This window comes from Jaculus jaculus, chromosome 1, assembly GCF_020740685.1.
Source record: "Jaculus jaculus isolate mJacJac1 chromosome 1, mJacJac1.mat.Y.cur, whole genome shotgun sequence".
In the NCBI taxonomy this organism is placed as follows: Eukaryota; Metazoa; Chordata; class Mammalia; order Rodentia; family Dipodidae; genus Jaculus; species Jaculus jaculus.
Genome location: NC_059102.1, coordinates 168,977,790 through 168,995,440, shown reverse-complemented (window position 1 = coordinate 168,995,440; position 17,651 = coordinate 168,977,790). Strand labels below are relative to the sequence as shown.

General features: G+C 39.9%; 1 protein-coding gene across 1 annotated transcript; it reads right to left on the bottom strand.

Moving 5' to 3' along the window:
• Positions 1 to 636: 636 nt before the first annotated feature.
• On the bottom strand, positions 637 to 5,166 carry Mrpl16 (mitochondrial ribosomal protein L16). The gene is made up of 4 exons (XM_004667695.2): positions 4,999 to 5,166; positions 4,629 to 4,694; positions 2,250 to 2,398; positions 637 to 1,294 (listed from the first exon to the last, which is right to left on the bottom strand). The coding sequence occupies exons 1-4, from the start codon at positions 5,051 to 5,053 to the stop codon at positions 809 to 811; spliced, it is 756 nt and encodes a 251-aa protein (XP_004667752.1). The 5' UTR covers positions 5,054 to 5,166; the 3' UTR covers positions 637 to 808.
• Positions 5,167 to 17,651: the final 12,485 nt, after the last annotated feature.

Here is a 17,651-nt window from a genome sequence, read left to right as displayed (position 1 = left end):
TGGCCTTCTTCAGAATTTCAGACCTAGGAAGTACCACATGGTTTCAGCTGGTTTTCAGTTCCTTTTGCTAAAAGGTATATTCCTTCTCACTGTCCATTGTTCCCTTTCCAATAAATATCTGTTGAACCCATTAACCTATGTGCTGTTATTTTGTTTGTTTGTTTTTGAGGTAGGGTCTCACTCTAGCCCAGGCTGACTTGGAATTCACTATGTAGTCTCAGGGTGGCTTCGAATTCACAGCGATCCTCCTACCTCTGCCTCCCGAGTGCTGGGATGAAAGGCGTGCACCACCATGCCTGGCTGTGCTGTCATTTTTGTGATTACCCATCAAAGGCAGTATACCACATTTGCACTCCAGAGGTATAAGATGCAAACGTTTGTTTCAGCTCTGAAGAAGACATTCTATAGTCCAGGAGATCCAGCAGCTCCTACCATTCTTTCCCTCCTCCCCCTGAGGTAGGGTCTCACTCTAGCCCAGGCTGACCTGGAATTCACTGTGTAGTCTCAGGGTGGCCCCAAACTCATGATCCTCCCACCTCTGCCTCCCAAGTGATGGGATTAAAGGTATGTGCCACCATGCCCCAGCTACCATTCGTAATCTGTTAAGCAAATGAACATGACCAACGAGATCTTGAATCCTGAGGTTATATTCAAACTTTAATTTAAATAATCAGATAACAGGTTTTTCTTTGAGAAATCAGCTATTCACATACTCTTCCTTTGTGATGACCTAGGAGACACCAAAGGACAATAAAAATGCAGATTTCTACTCCCAATAACATGTGCGCACGAAATCCTCGTGCTCCCACTACACCCGTTCAGGCATGTAGAACTTGCCCCAGTACCGTCCCTTCTGGGTTAAATCATACGGGCTTAATACTTTCCGTATGCCCAGCATGTTGGCAGTGGCTATGCGTTCAAAGGTCCAGGGATTTTGGTTGTTTCGCTCTCTGTCCTCTTGATCATGCCGCATCTTCTCTAGAGTCTTACGGCTCACAGCTTTTGCTGGGAAAGGTAACTTGTGAGCAACCTGGTTCAGGAAGTCTTGCACCTCTTCGAATTCACAACGTCCACCCATTTCTACTATGAGGCGGCCAGCCTTCACAGGTGTCACATAGTGATCGATGGCACCTTTGCCTCCCCCCATGCGCTGCCCGATACCTTTGCGGGTGATGGGCTTGAATGGGGCTGGTACTCGCCATATGGCAAACATATTCTTGGGGTTCATAGAGCGGTTGATTGTCAGGCGCATCATTTCAAAATGACCCCAGTGGAGATAACCACCTCCCAGTGCCTGAAAGCGAATGGAGAATGAGAATTCATGAGCTCCGTTATCACATCTACTCTTAAAAGTACTGTGGCTTTAATGATACACATGAAAATAAATATACAAACTCTAGTTAGCAATATGGAGGAAAAGCCTAAAGTAATAAAGGACAGCAAGGGTGGAGCCACTCCAATGGAGAGCCCTCTTTGAGGGCAAGACATTTAAAAGCTGAGGGATAAAGGTGAGTTCCAGTCCGAGAAACAGCTCTGTAAGGGCACCCAGCAAAGGGCTCAGTGAATTTAGGAAGTCAGTGTGCCTGGAGTCCAAAAGAAATGTAAAGAGTGGGCATGAAGTTCTGAGAAGCCAGCACCAGTCACACAGGCTAGTATATACACATTTGTGTAGCTACTATATTAAGTGTCTATGGAAGTTACTCAAGTAAGGAAGCAGCTGCCCTAAGTCAGGGACAGTTTTAGCAGAGGCTTGATGAGGTATCATATGCTGATGGCAAATTAGGTGCTTTGTCCTGCTTTTATGTTAGTCTCCTTCACTCCATTTGAAGTTTCACTTGCTGTGGTTTCAGTCAGCTACAGTCTGAAAATAGTAAATGAACAATTCACAAGTTTTAAACTGTATACCGTTTTGGGTAGCAGGTCTGAAGTCCCAGTGTCTTGTTCTGTTACATTCTAGCAGGGATATGAAGCATCCATTTGTTCAGTGTATCCTGTATCCATGCTGTACAGGCTACTTGCCTATTAGCTAATTAGCGCCACTTAGGTTATCAAATTGACTATTGTAGTATCAAAGGGTGTGTATATAGAATTTAGTGCTAAACACACACTAAAGCATCCAGTCAAGAACTACTATATTTTCAATCCTATGTTAAAGAAAGATACACAACTCGTAGGTTTACTGGCTACCTAGTATCCTCTAAGTACATGAGTTCTAAGACAAAGAGTACACTTTAGCTTTTGTCACTCACCAAAATTGCAAAGTTGCCTTCTGTGAATTCAGTAGCTTCGGTGGAGGGTCCTTGTATATCACGCAAGTTTCTGGGTTCTCGTCTTACTTTTGGTACAAGTGGTACCCTTTCAACAAATTTAAGCTTGGGCCTTTCAGGAATGGAAGCATCTAATAGGAGTACAGACAACCAAGAATAAGTAAAGATATACATCTAAGTGGATCCACTTTCTTCCGAGAAAGATTAATGACAATTAAGTGAGTTTTAAACAAAAGTTACTAGATAATTCCAAAGGTGTATGCTGTTTGTGGTTGTTTTCAGTGGCACTTGAAATCTTTTGGCCACAACAATGCTTAAGGAAAATATTTCTAAATCAAATTCACTTATCAAACTCCTAATATATACTCAATCCCTATACTAAGAATTGCTTGGAAATTATTTTATTCTTTTGGGTTTTTGAGGTAGAGTCTCGATGTAGCCCAGGCTGACCTGGAATTCACTATGTAGTCTCAGAGTGGCCTTGAACTCACGGTGATCCTCCTACCTCTGCCTTCTGATGTTGGAATTAAAGGTGTGCACTACCACACTGGCATATTTTATTCTTTTTTTTAAAAAATTTATTTATTTATTTTTATTTATTTATTTGAGAGCTACAGAGAGAGACAGAGACAGACAGAAAGAGAATGAGAGCGTTCTTGTGCATCTGGCTAACGTGGGTCCTGGGGAATCAAGCCTCGAACTGGGGTCCTCAGGCTTCACAGGCAAGTGCTTAACCACTAAGCCATCTCTCCAGCCCCTATTTTATTCTTTAAAAGAACATTCTAGATTTGGCTTCGTTTGTTTGTTTCTGAGACAGGCTCTTATTATGTAGCCTTACTTGCTTCAGTCCCAAGTGCTGGATTACAGGCACGTACTACCATACCTGGCACCCTATGTACTGTTTTAGGGCTTCCCCCCAGATTTTGATGAGCTTGGACTCAAATACCAAAGGGACAAAGAAAAAAAGTATAAAATAAAATTATTAGAAATTAACACACATCATTATCACTTAGGTCAAGAAACAGATCATGAAGCATTTGAAGTATTTTAATCCACACTTAATAGAAGAGGAACCTGAGACCTAGAGACATAATTCAGTTAACTGTCAATGCCAGACAGCAAGATGATGATGATTGTTGTTTTGGGTGGGTACTGGAGATGGAATCCAGGGCCCTCTACTGGCCAAACAAGCACTCTATCACTGAACCACGCCTCCAGTCCCAGGCAGCATTAGTCCTCTAAGGAAAACAAGATAAAATAATAATAAAACATCATCAAAAAACTTCACTGCCTCTAGATGTTAATGGGGTAGTGGAAAGAATACTATGTTATATATAAAAGCTAAGCTCTCCAACTGTGACATATTTTTGTTGGGAAACTTACAACCTAGAAATCCTGACCTGTACCTTTTCTTTTATATGTGCAGAGGGTTTTCACAATGAGAACCACACGATTCCTACAGTATAAGTACCCTGGGGGAGATAATGTAACATCTTTGTAATTTTTCTTTACCTGTCAATTTGGAAAAAAAAAAACCCTTATGATTCATCAAATAAGCTCATATAATGAAACAATTATGGCTGCATAATGAAAATACATATATACATAACATGATATATAAAATTCTTAATGGAATTATAAAATTATTAACATTTCAAGTTTTAGAAACTGCCCCAGGCTTCTATTAGCCGCTACAGAAAAACGACATTTCATCTACGAGTTAACGTATCCTACAGCATATAGTAGGTTAACAGTTATGTGTAGAAGATGCTCAGTCCTGCATGTTTCTTTTCCTTTTTTTTTTTTCGAGCTAGGGTCTCACTCTAGCTCAGGCTGACCTGGAATTAGTCTCACGGTGGCCTCTAACTCACCGCAATCCTCCTACCTCTGCCTCTTGAGTGCTGGGATTAAAGGCGTGGGCCACCACGCCTGGCTCTTGCATTTTTTTTTTTTTAAGTTTTCAGTACATTGAAGAGATTAAAGATTTATAAAGTTGTGGCTTAAATGTTTACTTTTGGTAAATGAAAGATTTTGTTAAATGACCGTATACATGTACCACATATCATTCAGAGAGAACATCAAAAGTCCAAATTTGTGACCTACGAGCTGCCTGGCTAGATCATATGCCACATACCCTCATACTTGTGGTTAATTAAAGGGGAGATAACTCAGTAAGATTTGCTCTGTAAGAGCGTAGCCTTTAATGGCTGGTTTTGTTCTTTATCTCTAGTCTTAGACCACTTCTTGGCGGTGCAGTAGGGCTTCAACTTCAACATATATTTATTCAATGAGTGAATGGGGCAGAACACACCTGTGTCGTTTACTGACCGACAGAAGAATGGAAAAGAGGCAAGCGCTCACCTCCTAAACTTGGCACTGGGAGCAGCGTCTTGAGGCCAGCACTAGTGGGAAGGGTTGTCCAAGAATCTACAAAGATAAATCAAATTAAATGATCGTGCAAACAAAGCTAGAGCCTAATACACCGTGGGCCACAGAGATGTCTAGAGGCGTGGTACGCAGGTTCCACCGAGCTTCGAGGATAGGGCCCCAAAAGGGGCCAGTCCGAGTCACCGATTCCCAGGCACAGCTAGGCCCCATAAATGCCCACGGTGGAGGCTGGAAGGCGCAGTCCCCAGCAAAGACGGAGCAGGCGTCTGCACACGCTTCCGGCTTGAGAGACCCAGCACTGGAGGGAGGGGTCGAGCCTTACAGAACGCACGGAACGTCTGACCTGAAGAGGACACGCGTAAGAGCGGCGCACTGGCGCGAGCCAGCAGCCTCCACATGGTCGCGACAAGCCAGGCTTCCCACGGCGACCTCCTCCCACCAGAACGGCTTTCCCGAGCCAAGCTGGAATCTGCTCGGGACACCAGCTCAGCCTGGCCGGAAGTTAAGTTCACGCTGGTCCATCTCCCAAATGGTTCCGACGGAACCGGAAGAAGCTTGAGCCCGGGACTTCGTTCCGGAGCTGGCGTCTATTGGTTAAAGACCAGGTGGGCCGAACTCCCGGAAGCTTTCTTAGACTATGCAGTGGAAGCCAGCGACTTGCCAGGTCAGTCGGTCCCTTGCTGTTTCTTGTCTTCGTGCCTTTAGCTAAAGGAGACTGAGCACGTGAAGGCGGAGATGTCGGGATTTCATCCTGCATTTAGTTACCTTGTGGGTCCAAGTGAGGAGGCAATGCTTTTAAGCAAAAACATTTTCCAGGTGCCTGTTTCAAAGCCATAATTTATTACAGTTCACATGTCAGGGTCAAAGGACTTAATTTTCTCAGCGTCATGATACAAAATTTGAGCACAGTCTGTATGACGTCAGAGGTTCCTGCGAATGGACGACACCATAAGCTAGTATCAAGACAAAATAAACTAATGTATAATTATTCTGGGAGGATGTTGGCAAATAATCATGTTTTATGAGCCGGAAGCTTTCTAATAATTAGAAGATTTGTACGCAAGCCTTTAAGTAGAAATAGGATTAACAAATGAGACTGATATCTTTTGTGTATAATCTATACTAAATCTGTGTATGGCCTTTTTTTAAAAATTAAGTTCACAAATAGCAACAAATACAAATTATAATGCTTGCAGAAGTATTAGGAGAATTCTTTACAATTTTATGCACCTGCACAATGAATTCAGCTTCCAAAGTGTTAATGAACTGTATTATAACTACCCTGGTAATGTCATTTAAAATTGTTTACTTCATTTGAAGGCCAGGGACAAGAAGTCAGGTCTGAGTCGAACATCTCTTTTCTCATTTATTTATTATTTATTTTTAGGTAAGGTCTCATTCTAGCTCAGGCTGACCTGGAAGTCACAGCAATCCTCCTACCTCTACCTCCCAAGTGCTGAGATTAAAGGCCTACACCAACATGCCTGGCCTTTTTTTCCTCTTTTGTGTCTGGGGGGGAGGTCATGTAAGAGGGAATATGAATGTGTGCAGGTCCAGTTCTTTGAGATAGAGTTTCTTGCTGAACCTAGAGCTCATGGATTTGGCTATGGTAGCTAGGTGGTGAGCCCCAGGGATTCTCTCTCTCTGTCCATTCCCCATTGCTGGCATTACAGGTCCATGCCAACCACTCCTAGCATTTTATGTGGGCACTGGAGACCTGAACTACAGTTCTCAGACTTGCACAGCAAGCACCCACTCAGCCATCTCCCCAGCTTCAACAATTTTTTTTTTTTTTTGAGGTAGGGTCTCACGCTAGCCCAGATTGTGCTGCAACTCACTTTAGTCCCAGGCTGGCCTCAAACCCACGGTGATCCTACCTCTGCCTCCTGAGTGTTGGGATTAAAGTCATAAAGGGTAAACTGAACTTGATTTGTGATATAGCATTCTCACAGTCCCACTAACTATAACTTACATAGGGTTATAGTTAAGTTCTTGTTCATTTTTTGTAAATATTTTACAGAGAGAGAGAGAGAGAAAGAGAGATAAAGAAATGGAATGTATTTCTTATTTTGAGAACTCTCTATTTAGTTTCATAGCGCCCCCCCCTTTTTTTTGTTTTTTTCGAGGTAGAGTCTTACTCTAGCCCAGGCTGACCTGGAATTCAGTATGTAGTCTCAGGGTGGCCATGAACTCATGGTGATCCTCCTACCTCTGCCTCCTAAGTGCTGGAATTAAAGGCATGCACCGCCATGCCCAGTTCCATAGCCCATTTTTTAAATTGGGTTGTTTGATTTCTTATTATTTAGTTTAGCTCATTGTATATCCTAGACATTAATCCTCTGTCATATGTATAGTTGGCAAAGATTTTCTCCCATTCTGTTGGTTGCTTCTTTGCTCTAATAATGGTGTCCTTTGGTATACAGAAGCTTTGTAATTTCATGAGGTCTCAATGGTTGATCTGTTGTTTTATTTCTTGAGCAATTGGGGTTATATTCAGAAAGCCTTTGTCAATACCAATATGTTGAAGGCTTTCCCCTACTTTTTCCTCTAGCAGTTTCAGTTTAGGTCTGATATTAAGGTCTTTGATCCATTTGGACTTAATTCTTATGCATGGAGAGAGAGAAGAATCTATTTTCATTCTTCTACAGATACATATCCAGTTTTTCCTGCATCATTTGCTGAAGAGGCTGTCTTTTCTCCAATGAGTATTTTTGTCATTTTTGTCAAAGATCAGGTGGTTATAGCTACCCAGACTTACATCTGGGTTCTCTATTTTGTTCCATTGATCTACATGTCTGCTTTTGTACCAGTACCATGCTGTTTTTGTTACTATGGCTCTGTAATATAGGTTAAATCAGTTATGGTGATACCACCAGCCTTATATTTGTTGCTCAGAATTGTTTTAGATACTCAAGGTTTCTTGTGCTTCCAAATAAATTTTTTGGATTTTTTTCTATTTCCATGAAGAATGCCATTGTTATTTTGATGGGGATTGCATTAAATGTGTAGATTGCTTTTGGTCAGATTGCCATTTTCACAATATTGATTCTTCCAATCCAAGAACAAGGGATGTTTTTCCATTTCGTAGTGTATTCTTCAGTTTCTCACTTGAGTGTTTTAAAGTTTTAATTGTAGAGATTCTTCACTTCTTTGGTTAGGTTTATTCCAAGGTTTGTCCATCCATCCCCCCCCCAATCTCTCCTTTCTTTCCTTCTATTTTTGATGCAATTGTGAATGGGAGTGATTCTCTGATTTCATCCTCTGTGTGTTTGTTGTTAGCATATAGGAAGGCTACTGATTTCTGTGTGTTTATTTTGTGTCCTGATAAATGGCTATAGGTGTTTATCATCTCTAACACTCTGCTGGTAGAGTCTTTAGGGTCCTTTATGTATAGAATCATATCGTCTACAAATAATGATAACTTGATTTCTTTCTTTCCAATTTGTATCCCTTTTATGTGTGTCTCTTGCATTATTGCTATGGCTAAGACTTCCAGTACTATATTAAATAAAAGTGGGGACAGTGGACACCCTTGTCTTGTTCCTGATTTTAGTGGACAAGCTTCAAGTTTTTCTCCATTTAGTAGTATGTTGGCTGTAGGTTTGTCATAAATAGCCTTTATTATGTTGAGACATGTTCCTTCTATTCTAAGTCTCTGTAGGACTTTTATCATGAAGGGTTGTTGGATTTTGTCAAATGCTTTTCCTGCATCTAATGAGATGATTATATGATTTTTGTCCTTTAGTCCATTTATATAATATATCATATTTATCAATTTGCATCTGTTGAACCTTCCCTGCATCTCTGGGATAAAGCCTACTTGGTCAGATGAATGCTCTTTCTGATATATTATTGTATTTTGTTTGCCAATGTTTTCTTAAGAATTTTTGCATCTATGTTCATGAGGGAGATTGGTCTGTAGTTTTATTTTTTTTCTATCTTTGCCTGGTTTTGGTATCAGGGTGATGCTGGATTCATAGGAGTTTGGTAGAATTCCCTCCTTTTGTATTTTATGGAAAAGTTTGAGAAGAATTGGTGTTAGTTCTTCCCTGAAGGTCTGGTAAAATTCATCAGTGAAGCCATCTTGGCCTGGACTTTTATTAGTTGGGAGATTTTTTATAACTGCTTGGATCTCCATACTTGTTATAGGTCTATTTACGTGGTTAATCCCATCTTGATTTAATTTAGGTAGTTCATATAAATCAAGGAAATCATCCATTTCTTTCAGATTTTCAAATTTAGTGGAGTATATATTCTTATAGTGTGTCGCTATGATTTTTTGAATTTCTTTTGTATCTATTGTGATAGTGCCTTTTTCATCTTTAATTTCATTAATTTGTGTCTCTTCTCTCTTTCTTTTGCTCATATTTGCTAAGGGGTTATCAATCTTCTTTATCCTTTCAAATAACCAACTGTTTGTTTCATTGATTCTTTGGATTATTTTTTTTTCTTTTTTGGTTTTTCGAGGTAGGGTCTTACTCTAGCTCAGGCTGACCTGGAATTCACTATGCAGTCTCATGGTGGCCTTGAACTCATAGTGATCCCCCTACGGCTGCTTCCCAAGTGCTGGGATTAAAGGCGTGTGCCACCACACCTGCTTTTTGGTTTCTTTTTCATTAATTTCTGCCCTAATCTTTATTATTTCTTCACATGTATTTATTTTTGGTTTGCCTTGTTATTATTTTTCCAAGGCCTTAAGGTGAAACATTAGGTTGTTTACTTGTGACCTTTCTAATTTCTCATTATACACACTTAAAGCTATACATTTCCCCCTTAGGAGTGCCTTTATTGTGGTCCCAAAGGTTTTGGTTTGTTGGGCTATCATTACCATTTGATTCTGTGAATTTTGTGATTTCCTTCTTATTTCTTCATTGACCCATTCACCATTTAATAGTGTATTGTTTAGTTTCCATGATTTTGTGTATGCTCTATAGCTTTTCTTGCTATTAATTTGTAATTTGATCCCATTGTGATCAGATAACATGCAAGGAATTATTTCAGTTTTCCTGTATTTGTTAAGATTTTCTTTTTGTCCTAATATATCATCTATTTTAGAGAATGTTCCATGTGCTGCTGAAAAGAATTTGTATTCTGTAGGATTTGGATGAAATGTCCTGTGTATATCTGTTAGGTCCATTTGTTCTATGACCTCATTTAATCCAGATGCATCCGTGTTTATTTTTGGCTGGGACGACTTGTCAGTTGATGAGAGTGGGGTGTTGAAGTCACCCACTACAATTGTGTTTGGTGTTATCTGTGACCTTAGTTCTAATAGCATTTGTTTTATAAAATTTGGAACCCCCATGTTATGTGCATATATGCTTAGGATTTTAATGTCCTCCTGTTGGAGTGTTCCTTTATTCAATATAAAGTGACCTTCCTTATCTTTCCTAATCAATGTTGGTCTAAAGTCTACCCTGTCAGATGTTAGGATAGTGACTCCTCCTTCTTTTCTAGGCCCACTTTCTTGAAACACCATTTTCTACCCTTTCACCCATCCTTTGTAGAATGGTGTCCATCCTTTTTAGAAAGGTAAGTTTCTGTGCCACACAATTGGAGAACAGGGAAAGCTCCCCAACTCCTTCTATGAAGCTAGTATCACCCTAATTTCAAAACCAGGCAGAGATGCCACAAGAAAAGACAACTATAGGCATATTTCCCTGATGAACTTAGATGCAAAGATCCTGAACAAAATCCTTGAAGACCAAATCCAACAACACATCAAAAGCATTATCCACTTTGATCAAGTGGGATTCATCCCACGAACTCAGGGGTGGTTCAACATATGGAAATCTGTCAATTTAATATACCACATAAACAAGGTTAAACACAAAAACCACAGGATCATTTCAATAGATGCAAAAAAGGCCTTTGACAAAACACAATATCACTTCATGATCAAAACATTGGAGAGAATTGGCATGATTGGTTTATATCTTAACATAAAAGCTCCTAAAGCCCAAATAATACTTAATGGAGAGAGACTGAAGTAATTCCCATTGAGATCAGGAACAAGACAGAGGTGTCCACTCTCACCTCTGCTCTTCAATATAGTATTGGAAGTCCTAGCTCAAGCAATAAGACACGAGAAAGAAATAAAAAGGATTCAATTTGGAAAGGAAGAAGTTCAGTTAGTTCTGTTCACAGGTAACATGATTCTATACATAAGAGACCCGAGAGCCTCCATCCCAAAACTCTTAAAGGTGATTAACTCCTTCACCAAAGTAGCAGGATACAAAATCAATTCACAAAAATCAGTAGCGTTTCTATATGCAAATGACAAAGATACAGAGAAATTAATAAGTGCCATTGTCCCATTTTCAGTAGCAACAAGGAAAAAAATACCTTGGAATAACATTAACCAAGGAAGTGAAAGACCTATACATTGAAAACATAAAAATACTCAAAAAAGAAATTGAGGAGGACTTGAGAAAATGGAAAGACCTCCCATGCTCCTGGATAGGCAGAATTAACATGGTGAAAATGGCAATCCTACCAAAGGCAATATGCAGACTTAATGCAATACCAATAAAAATCCCAACATTGTTCTTCACAAAGATAGAAAAATGATCTCAAAATTCATATGGAAAGGCAGAAGGCCTCAGATATCCAAGCATATTCTCATCAAAAGAAACACCTCTGGAGGCATCACCATACCTGATCTAAAGCTATATTGCAAAGCCATAGTAATAAAAACAGTATGGTACTGGCATAAAAACAGGAGTATAGATTAGTGGAATAGAATTGAGGACCCAGACTTTGGGTCAAGTAACTATAGTTACTTGATATTTGACAAATGCCCTAACAATGTAGGCTGAACAAAAGACAGCACAGCATCTTCAACAAATGGTGCTGGACAAACTGCATAACCATATGCAGGAAATTGAAACTTGATCCACACATCTCACCATGCACAACAACCAAGTCCAAATGGATCAATGACCTCAATATACCACCAGAAACTCGGCTACTACTGGAAGAAAAGTTACAAGGAACATTCCAAGATTTAGGAATTGGAAAACACTTCCTGGACAAAACCCTAGTAGCACAGGATCTTAAACAATCACTCAACCAATGGGATCACATGAAGCTGAAGAGTTTCTTCACAGACAAACATACAATAAGCAGAGTCAATAGATTACCCACAGAGGGAAAATATTGGCTGAATATCTAACTGACAGAGGCCTAATCTCTAGAATCTACAGAAAACTCAAAAACCTAAACAATGAAAAGTCAAACAACCCACTCACAAAATGGAGCAAAGAACTGGACAGGCAGTTCTCGGAGAAAGAAATACAAATGGCAAACACACACTTAAGAAAATGTTCATCATCCCTAATAATCAGGGAAATGCAAATTAAAACACCTATGAGATTCCACCTTTCCCCAGTAAGGATAGCAAATATTAAATGCTGCCAAGGATGTGGCAAAATAGGAACCCTCATCCATTGTTGGTGGGAATGTAAGATGGTACAATCACTTTGGAAAGCAATATGGAGACTCCTGAAAAAGCTGACTATAGAATTACCAACAGACCCAGTTATTCCCTTACTGGGCATGTACCCTAAGTGGCCCATGCCTTAGTTCAGAGAGATTTGCTCAACCATGTTTATAGCTGCTCAATTTGTAACAGCTAAGAGCTGGAATCATCCCAGATGTCCACCATTAGATGAATGGATAACTAAGATGCAGTATATCTACATGATAGAATTCTACACAGCAGTAAGGAAAAATGACACAATGAAATTTGAAGGAAAATGGTCGATCCTGGAACAGATCATTCTCAGCGAACTCACCCAATCACAAAAAGATAATCACCGCATAGTCTCACTCATCTACAGCTCCTAACCTGAATCTATCCAAGATGCTAACTTACCTAGCAAGCATCTCGAGGACCAGAGAATATGGTGGGAGGGGAAGGAAAGGAGGGTAAACACAAAACTGGACCCAAATGGCAATGGTACCATAAAACTCTATATCCTAAAAGACAGACCAAATGGTTGAGCCTTCACCAGGCCCTTAGAGGGAACACCTGAATCACAAGGCCATGGAGACAGTACGATGAAGACTGACCTTAATCTTCTACTGTCTCTCTCTCTCTGTCCCCATCCTTCTCTCTAACTCTTTTATATTACTTATCTTTTTCTTCCTTCTCTTCTTGGACACTGACGTCTAACTCCCAGTACCAGCCAAGGGCTATCATCCACAATGAGTTTTTGATCAGAAAGACCTACAAGGTTTCCTAAAAGAATGACAGATTTCTGTCAGAGTACTTAATGACCCACCAAAGGTTAGTGGTAAGAACCCACTGCTGAAGACACCATATGCTGTTGGTACATAACATGGAGTTACATGGCTGGAAGATGGAAAAGAGTCAGTCCCCAGACAGCACGTCTAGTGCCAGAAGGTGCTACATGGGCAGTTGGGGGAAAATGACCAATATCTGTCCAAGCAACTCATGGTCTAACCTACTTACCAGCAAACAACTTGTTGTGATGCTCACACAAGTGCAATAGTGGTGTACAGCCATGGTGGGAAACCAAGTGCTCTTGATTTGGCTAACTGATCTGCTCAGTGGAACAGAATCCACAGCTAGAGCTGTGAAACAAGCCAGAGCCATTTCCAAAAATTAAGCCACTCTCCATTATCAAGCTACCATCAGTCATAGGCTACAAGATGGCATACAACTATTAAATTGTCTCTAAAAAATAATAGTTATCCCATTTATCTGGTGCTTACTTTACTCTGTCTGAAAATCTGCTATTCTTTTTCAGATAGACCCAGATCCCAAGGAGAGAACCACCCCATCACACCTCAAAAGGGCCCTAGCTAAAACTAAGAATAATTGGTGAAACAAGCAAGAGTGCTGTTTTCTTGGTGAACCTGGTACCAGCACAAGTGTGAAGCAGATAGACACAGAGAATAATTAGCTCCTGCCAAATCAGATATCCAGAGACACAGAGGCTTCCAAGACCTCATCACTGAAGCAGACCTAAAATGAACCCAACATGGCTCAGGGAAATTTGTGGAAGAGGGGCCAGAAAGAATGTCAGAGCCATATGTTGGGTCACGATACACAGAAACATTTCCTCCTACCTATAACTGAGAGCTAACTCCACAATGCATGACCCATATACCTCAACAAGGAGGGTTCATGTGGAGGGGGTAGGGCATGGATGAGCCTAACAATGGTACCAACTTTACTGTATTCACTGAGTACAGAACTAATAAAATAAATAAAAAAAAATAATAAAATGTTAAAAAAAAAAGGTGAATTTCTTGGAGGCAACAAATTGAAGGATCCTGCTTTTTAGCCCAGTTTGAAAACCTATGTCTTTTGGTTGGGGCATTGAGGCCATTAATATTAAGAGTTATTATTGAAAAGTGTGCATTTATTTTTGCCATTTTTTTTCTGTTTTGTAGCTCTTGTTGGTTTTCCTTTGCTCTCTAGTATTAACTAGCCCATATATTTTTTTTGAGTTAGGGTCTCACTTTAACCCAAGCTGACCTGAAGTTCACTGTATAATAGTAGTCTGGCTTCAAACTCACAGCGATCCTCCTACCTCAGCCTCTTGAGTGTTTGGATTAAAGGCATGTGCCACCATACCCAGCAGAAAGAATTGGGCACACTGTAAATGACTTCTAGATGTACACTCCACTTTATGTATCTGACTATACATGGGTACTAGGGAATCAAACTCAGGTTGTTAGGCTTTGCAGACAAATGCCTTAACCCCTAATATCTCCAGCTCCCTAGCTTGTTTTTAAATTATTGTCATATCATTATGCACATTTAATATCTGTTGGATACAGTTTTCATTTTTGCACACTACTGTGCAAAAGTCATCCTGGTATGTTTTGTGTTCAAGAAAATAAAATTTAAACTGTTTTCTTAGGTTTCATACTTTTTGTTTTGACATTGGATGTCTAATAAAAAGGTTTAAATTTTGGAACCATTTGTATTTCTGAGTGTCACTCAAGGCCAGTTCCCCTCTCAAGGTTTACAGGTGCTCAGTTGGAAGGGATAGGAGGTGCCATCTATTTGGTCCCAGTTACTCAACACTGTATTATCTTGTTGTATAATTGATATTGGTAACTTACATATCTGGTTAAAGGCAAGTACAATTGCATACATTTTGTAAATGGGGAAAAGATATTTGCTAGCAATCATCTCTTCTTTTTTCCCTTCATCTTTACAAAGCTAGATGTTTTTCTAAGACTACTTCTCTAAAGAAAGTTTAGGGTTTACCACTCATGACCATAAGATGGCAGAAAAATGCTTTTATAGTCACAAACCTGAACTAAATGCATGCTTAGGAATTATGCAGCATATAAGAAAGAACACACACATGCAAACTTATGATTTTGCAATTGGAGGGGGACAATAACATTTTAATTTGTTCTTTTGCTATTCCAGTGAGTATGCTTGGGTGGGTAGCTCATTATAAGCAATATACATATTTTAAATACTTCATACATTCATTCCTCCATCCATCTGTATATGTACATTTGTATGTCTTTCTCTGTAATGTGTTATCTATTGATCTATCTTCATTATCATCATCATCTGTCATCTATCTATCTATCTATCTAACTATCTAATCTATCTATCTATCTAATCATCATCATCATCTGTCTGAGGATTTCAATGAGGACTCTAAGCTGGCTCAAATTCTGGATTCTGTATATTGCTTCTGCCTCTTGAATGCTAGGATTATAGGTAGGTGCCACCATTCCTGGAAAGAATTCTTAAAACTTTTCCAAACTAAAGAGATTTTAAAATATGATTGCAGGCCAGCCTCCTCATTTTACAGATGAGGATGCTAAGTTTTTAGTTGGAGACTTGTCTAGGCCAATCAGTTTGTTTAGAAGCATGCAGAGAATGACTGGTCAAAATCTTTGATTTGTAGTCCATATTTCTTCTCATACTGTATTTCCAAACTATTAAATTTTTTTATTATTGACCATTTCCCTAATTATAGACAATAAGCCATGATAATTCCCTCTACTTTCTCCTTCACAACACCTCTCTCCATCATGTCACCTTCCCTCTCCATCAGTCTCTTTTACTTTGATGTCATTATCTTTTCCTCTTATTATGATTGTCTTGTGTAGGTAGCACCAGACTTGTGAGGTCATGATATTCAGGTATTTTTGTGTCTAGAAGAGTGCATTGTAAGGAGTCCTACCCTTCCTTTGGGTCTTGCATTCTTTCTGCTACCTCTTTCACAATGGACCCTGAGCCTTGGAAAATGTGATAGAGATGTTTCAGTGTTGAGCACTCCTCTTTCACTTCTTCTCAGCAGGATGGTGCCTTTTGAGTCATCCCAGAGGTCACCTCCATCTGAAAAGAGAAGCTTCACTTACAAGGAGTGAGAGAAACATTAATATATGGGTATTTACATTAAGAGAAGTGATTACCAGGCAGTTTTGTGAGCATAATATATTCATTTATTCAGACACTAGAAGGCATTATACCTCTAGGGCTCATGACCCCCCATAATGGGTTTTTCAGTATCAGGCATGTATTCCCTCCCATGGATCAGGCCTCCAGTTCAATTAGAAAGTGATTGTTTTGCCCCATAGCAGACATGCCACTATTGCACCTGTTGGCTCATTTGGCCTGGCTAGCCAAGATTAAGGCTTGCCATGTCCACTGTTGAGTATCTTCACGAATGATTTCTCTCTCTTCCTTGGAGCTGCATGCAGCATAACTTTTTCTATCTTTCTGTCAGCTGGTCTACATGGAGGAAATTTTCAGATCACTTCCAGCAAGATTTCTCAGTGACCTTGAAGCCCAAGCAGGTGGAGTCTTCGGCAAGAGGGTTTTAACATCTATTACTGATAGGTGGGAACCCAAGAGCCTTGACAATGGCCTGTAATGTTTTGGGGGCATCAGAGACCTCCCTGGCCAACAACTCACTGGAAGGTATCCCATCCCTGTCACTGAAAATTTTCTAGTAACAATCTGTGGCTTCTGGATGTTCCATTGTCCAAAAAAGTAGGTTTCTATATGACTTATTCATGCCCTCTTAGATTTTGATTAGCCCTCCCTCCACCTTTCCTTTACTCAGTCTCTTCTGGCCTCATCTGGGCCTTTTCACCCCCCAGTAATCTGTTCTTCTACCTACATATATACAATACCTTCCACTTAAGTCTTCTCCTCTCCTCCCTACTTTATAGCTCTTTCTAGCTTACTTGTTTCTACTACTGAGTTTTATTCCAACTCACATACAGGTCCAAACATTTGTAGCTAGGATCCGCATATGAGAAAGAACATGGTTTTCTGGGCCTGGATTACCTCACTAAGTATAATCCTTTCCAGGTCCATCCATTTCCCTGCAAGTTCCATAATTTCATTCTCTTTACTGCTTCCCCTCTTAGTTGATCTCTCCTTTATTTATTTTTATTTTAAGATATTTATTTATGAAAGAGAGAGAAATAGCAAGGGAAAGAGCAGATATATATAGAGAGACTGGGTATATCAGGGCCTACAGCCACTGCAAATGAAGTCTAGACACATGCACCACCTTGTGCATCTGGCTTACATGGGTACTGGGAAACCGAACCTGTGTCCTTAGGCTTTGCAGACAAACACTTTAGCTGCTAAGCCATCTCCCCAGCCTCTCTCTTTTATTTTGATGTCATCATCTTTTTCTCCTATTATGAGGGTCTTGTATAGGTAGTGCCAGACACTGTGAGGTCATGGAGATTCAGGCCATTTTGTGTCTGGAAGATTGCATTGTAAACAGTCCTACCCTTCCTTTGGCTCTTACATTCTTTCTGTCACCTCTTCTGCAATGGACCCTCATCCTTGGAAGGTGTGATAGAGATCCTAGCAGAATTTTCAGTATTTTTGTGTTTCTATTTCTCTTTTAGAATCAGGAATATTAATAATCCTATTAAGTGATTTTCTTCTTAGGTAATTTTCTAATGCAAAGTGACCAACACATAGGAATCAATAACAGGAAGAACAAGAGGTACATAGCTTGGGGG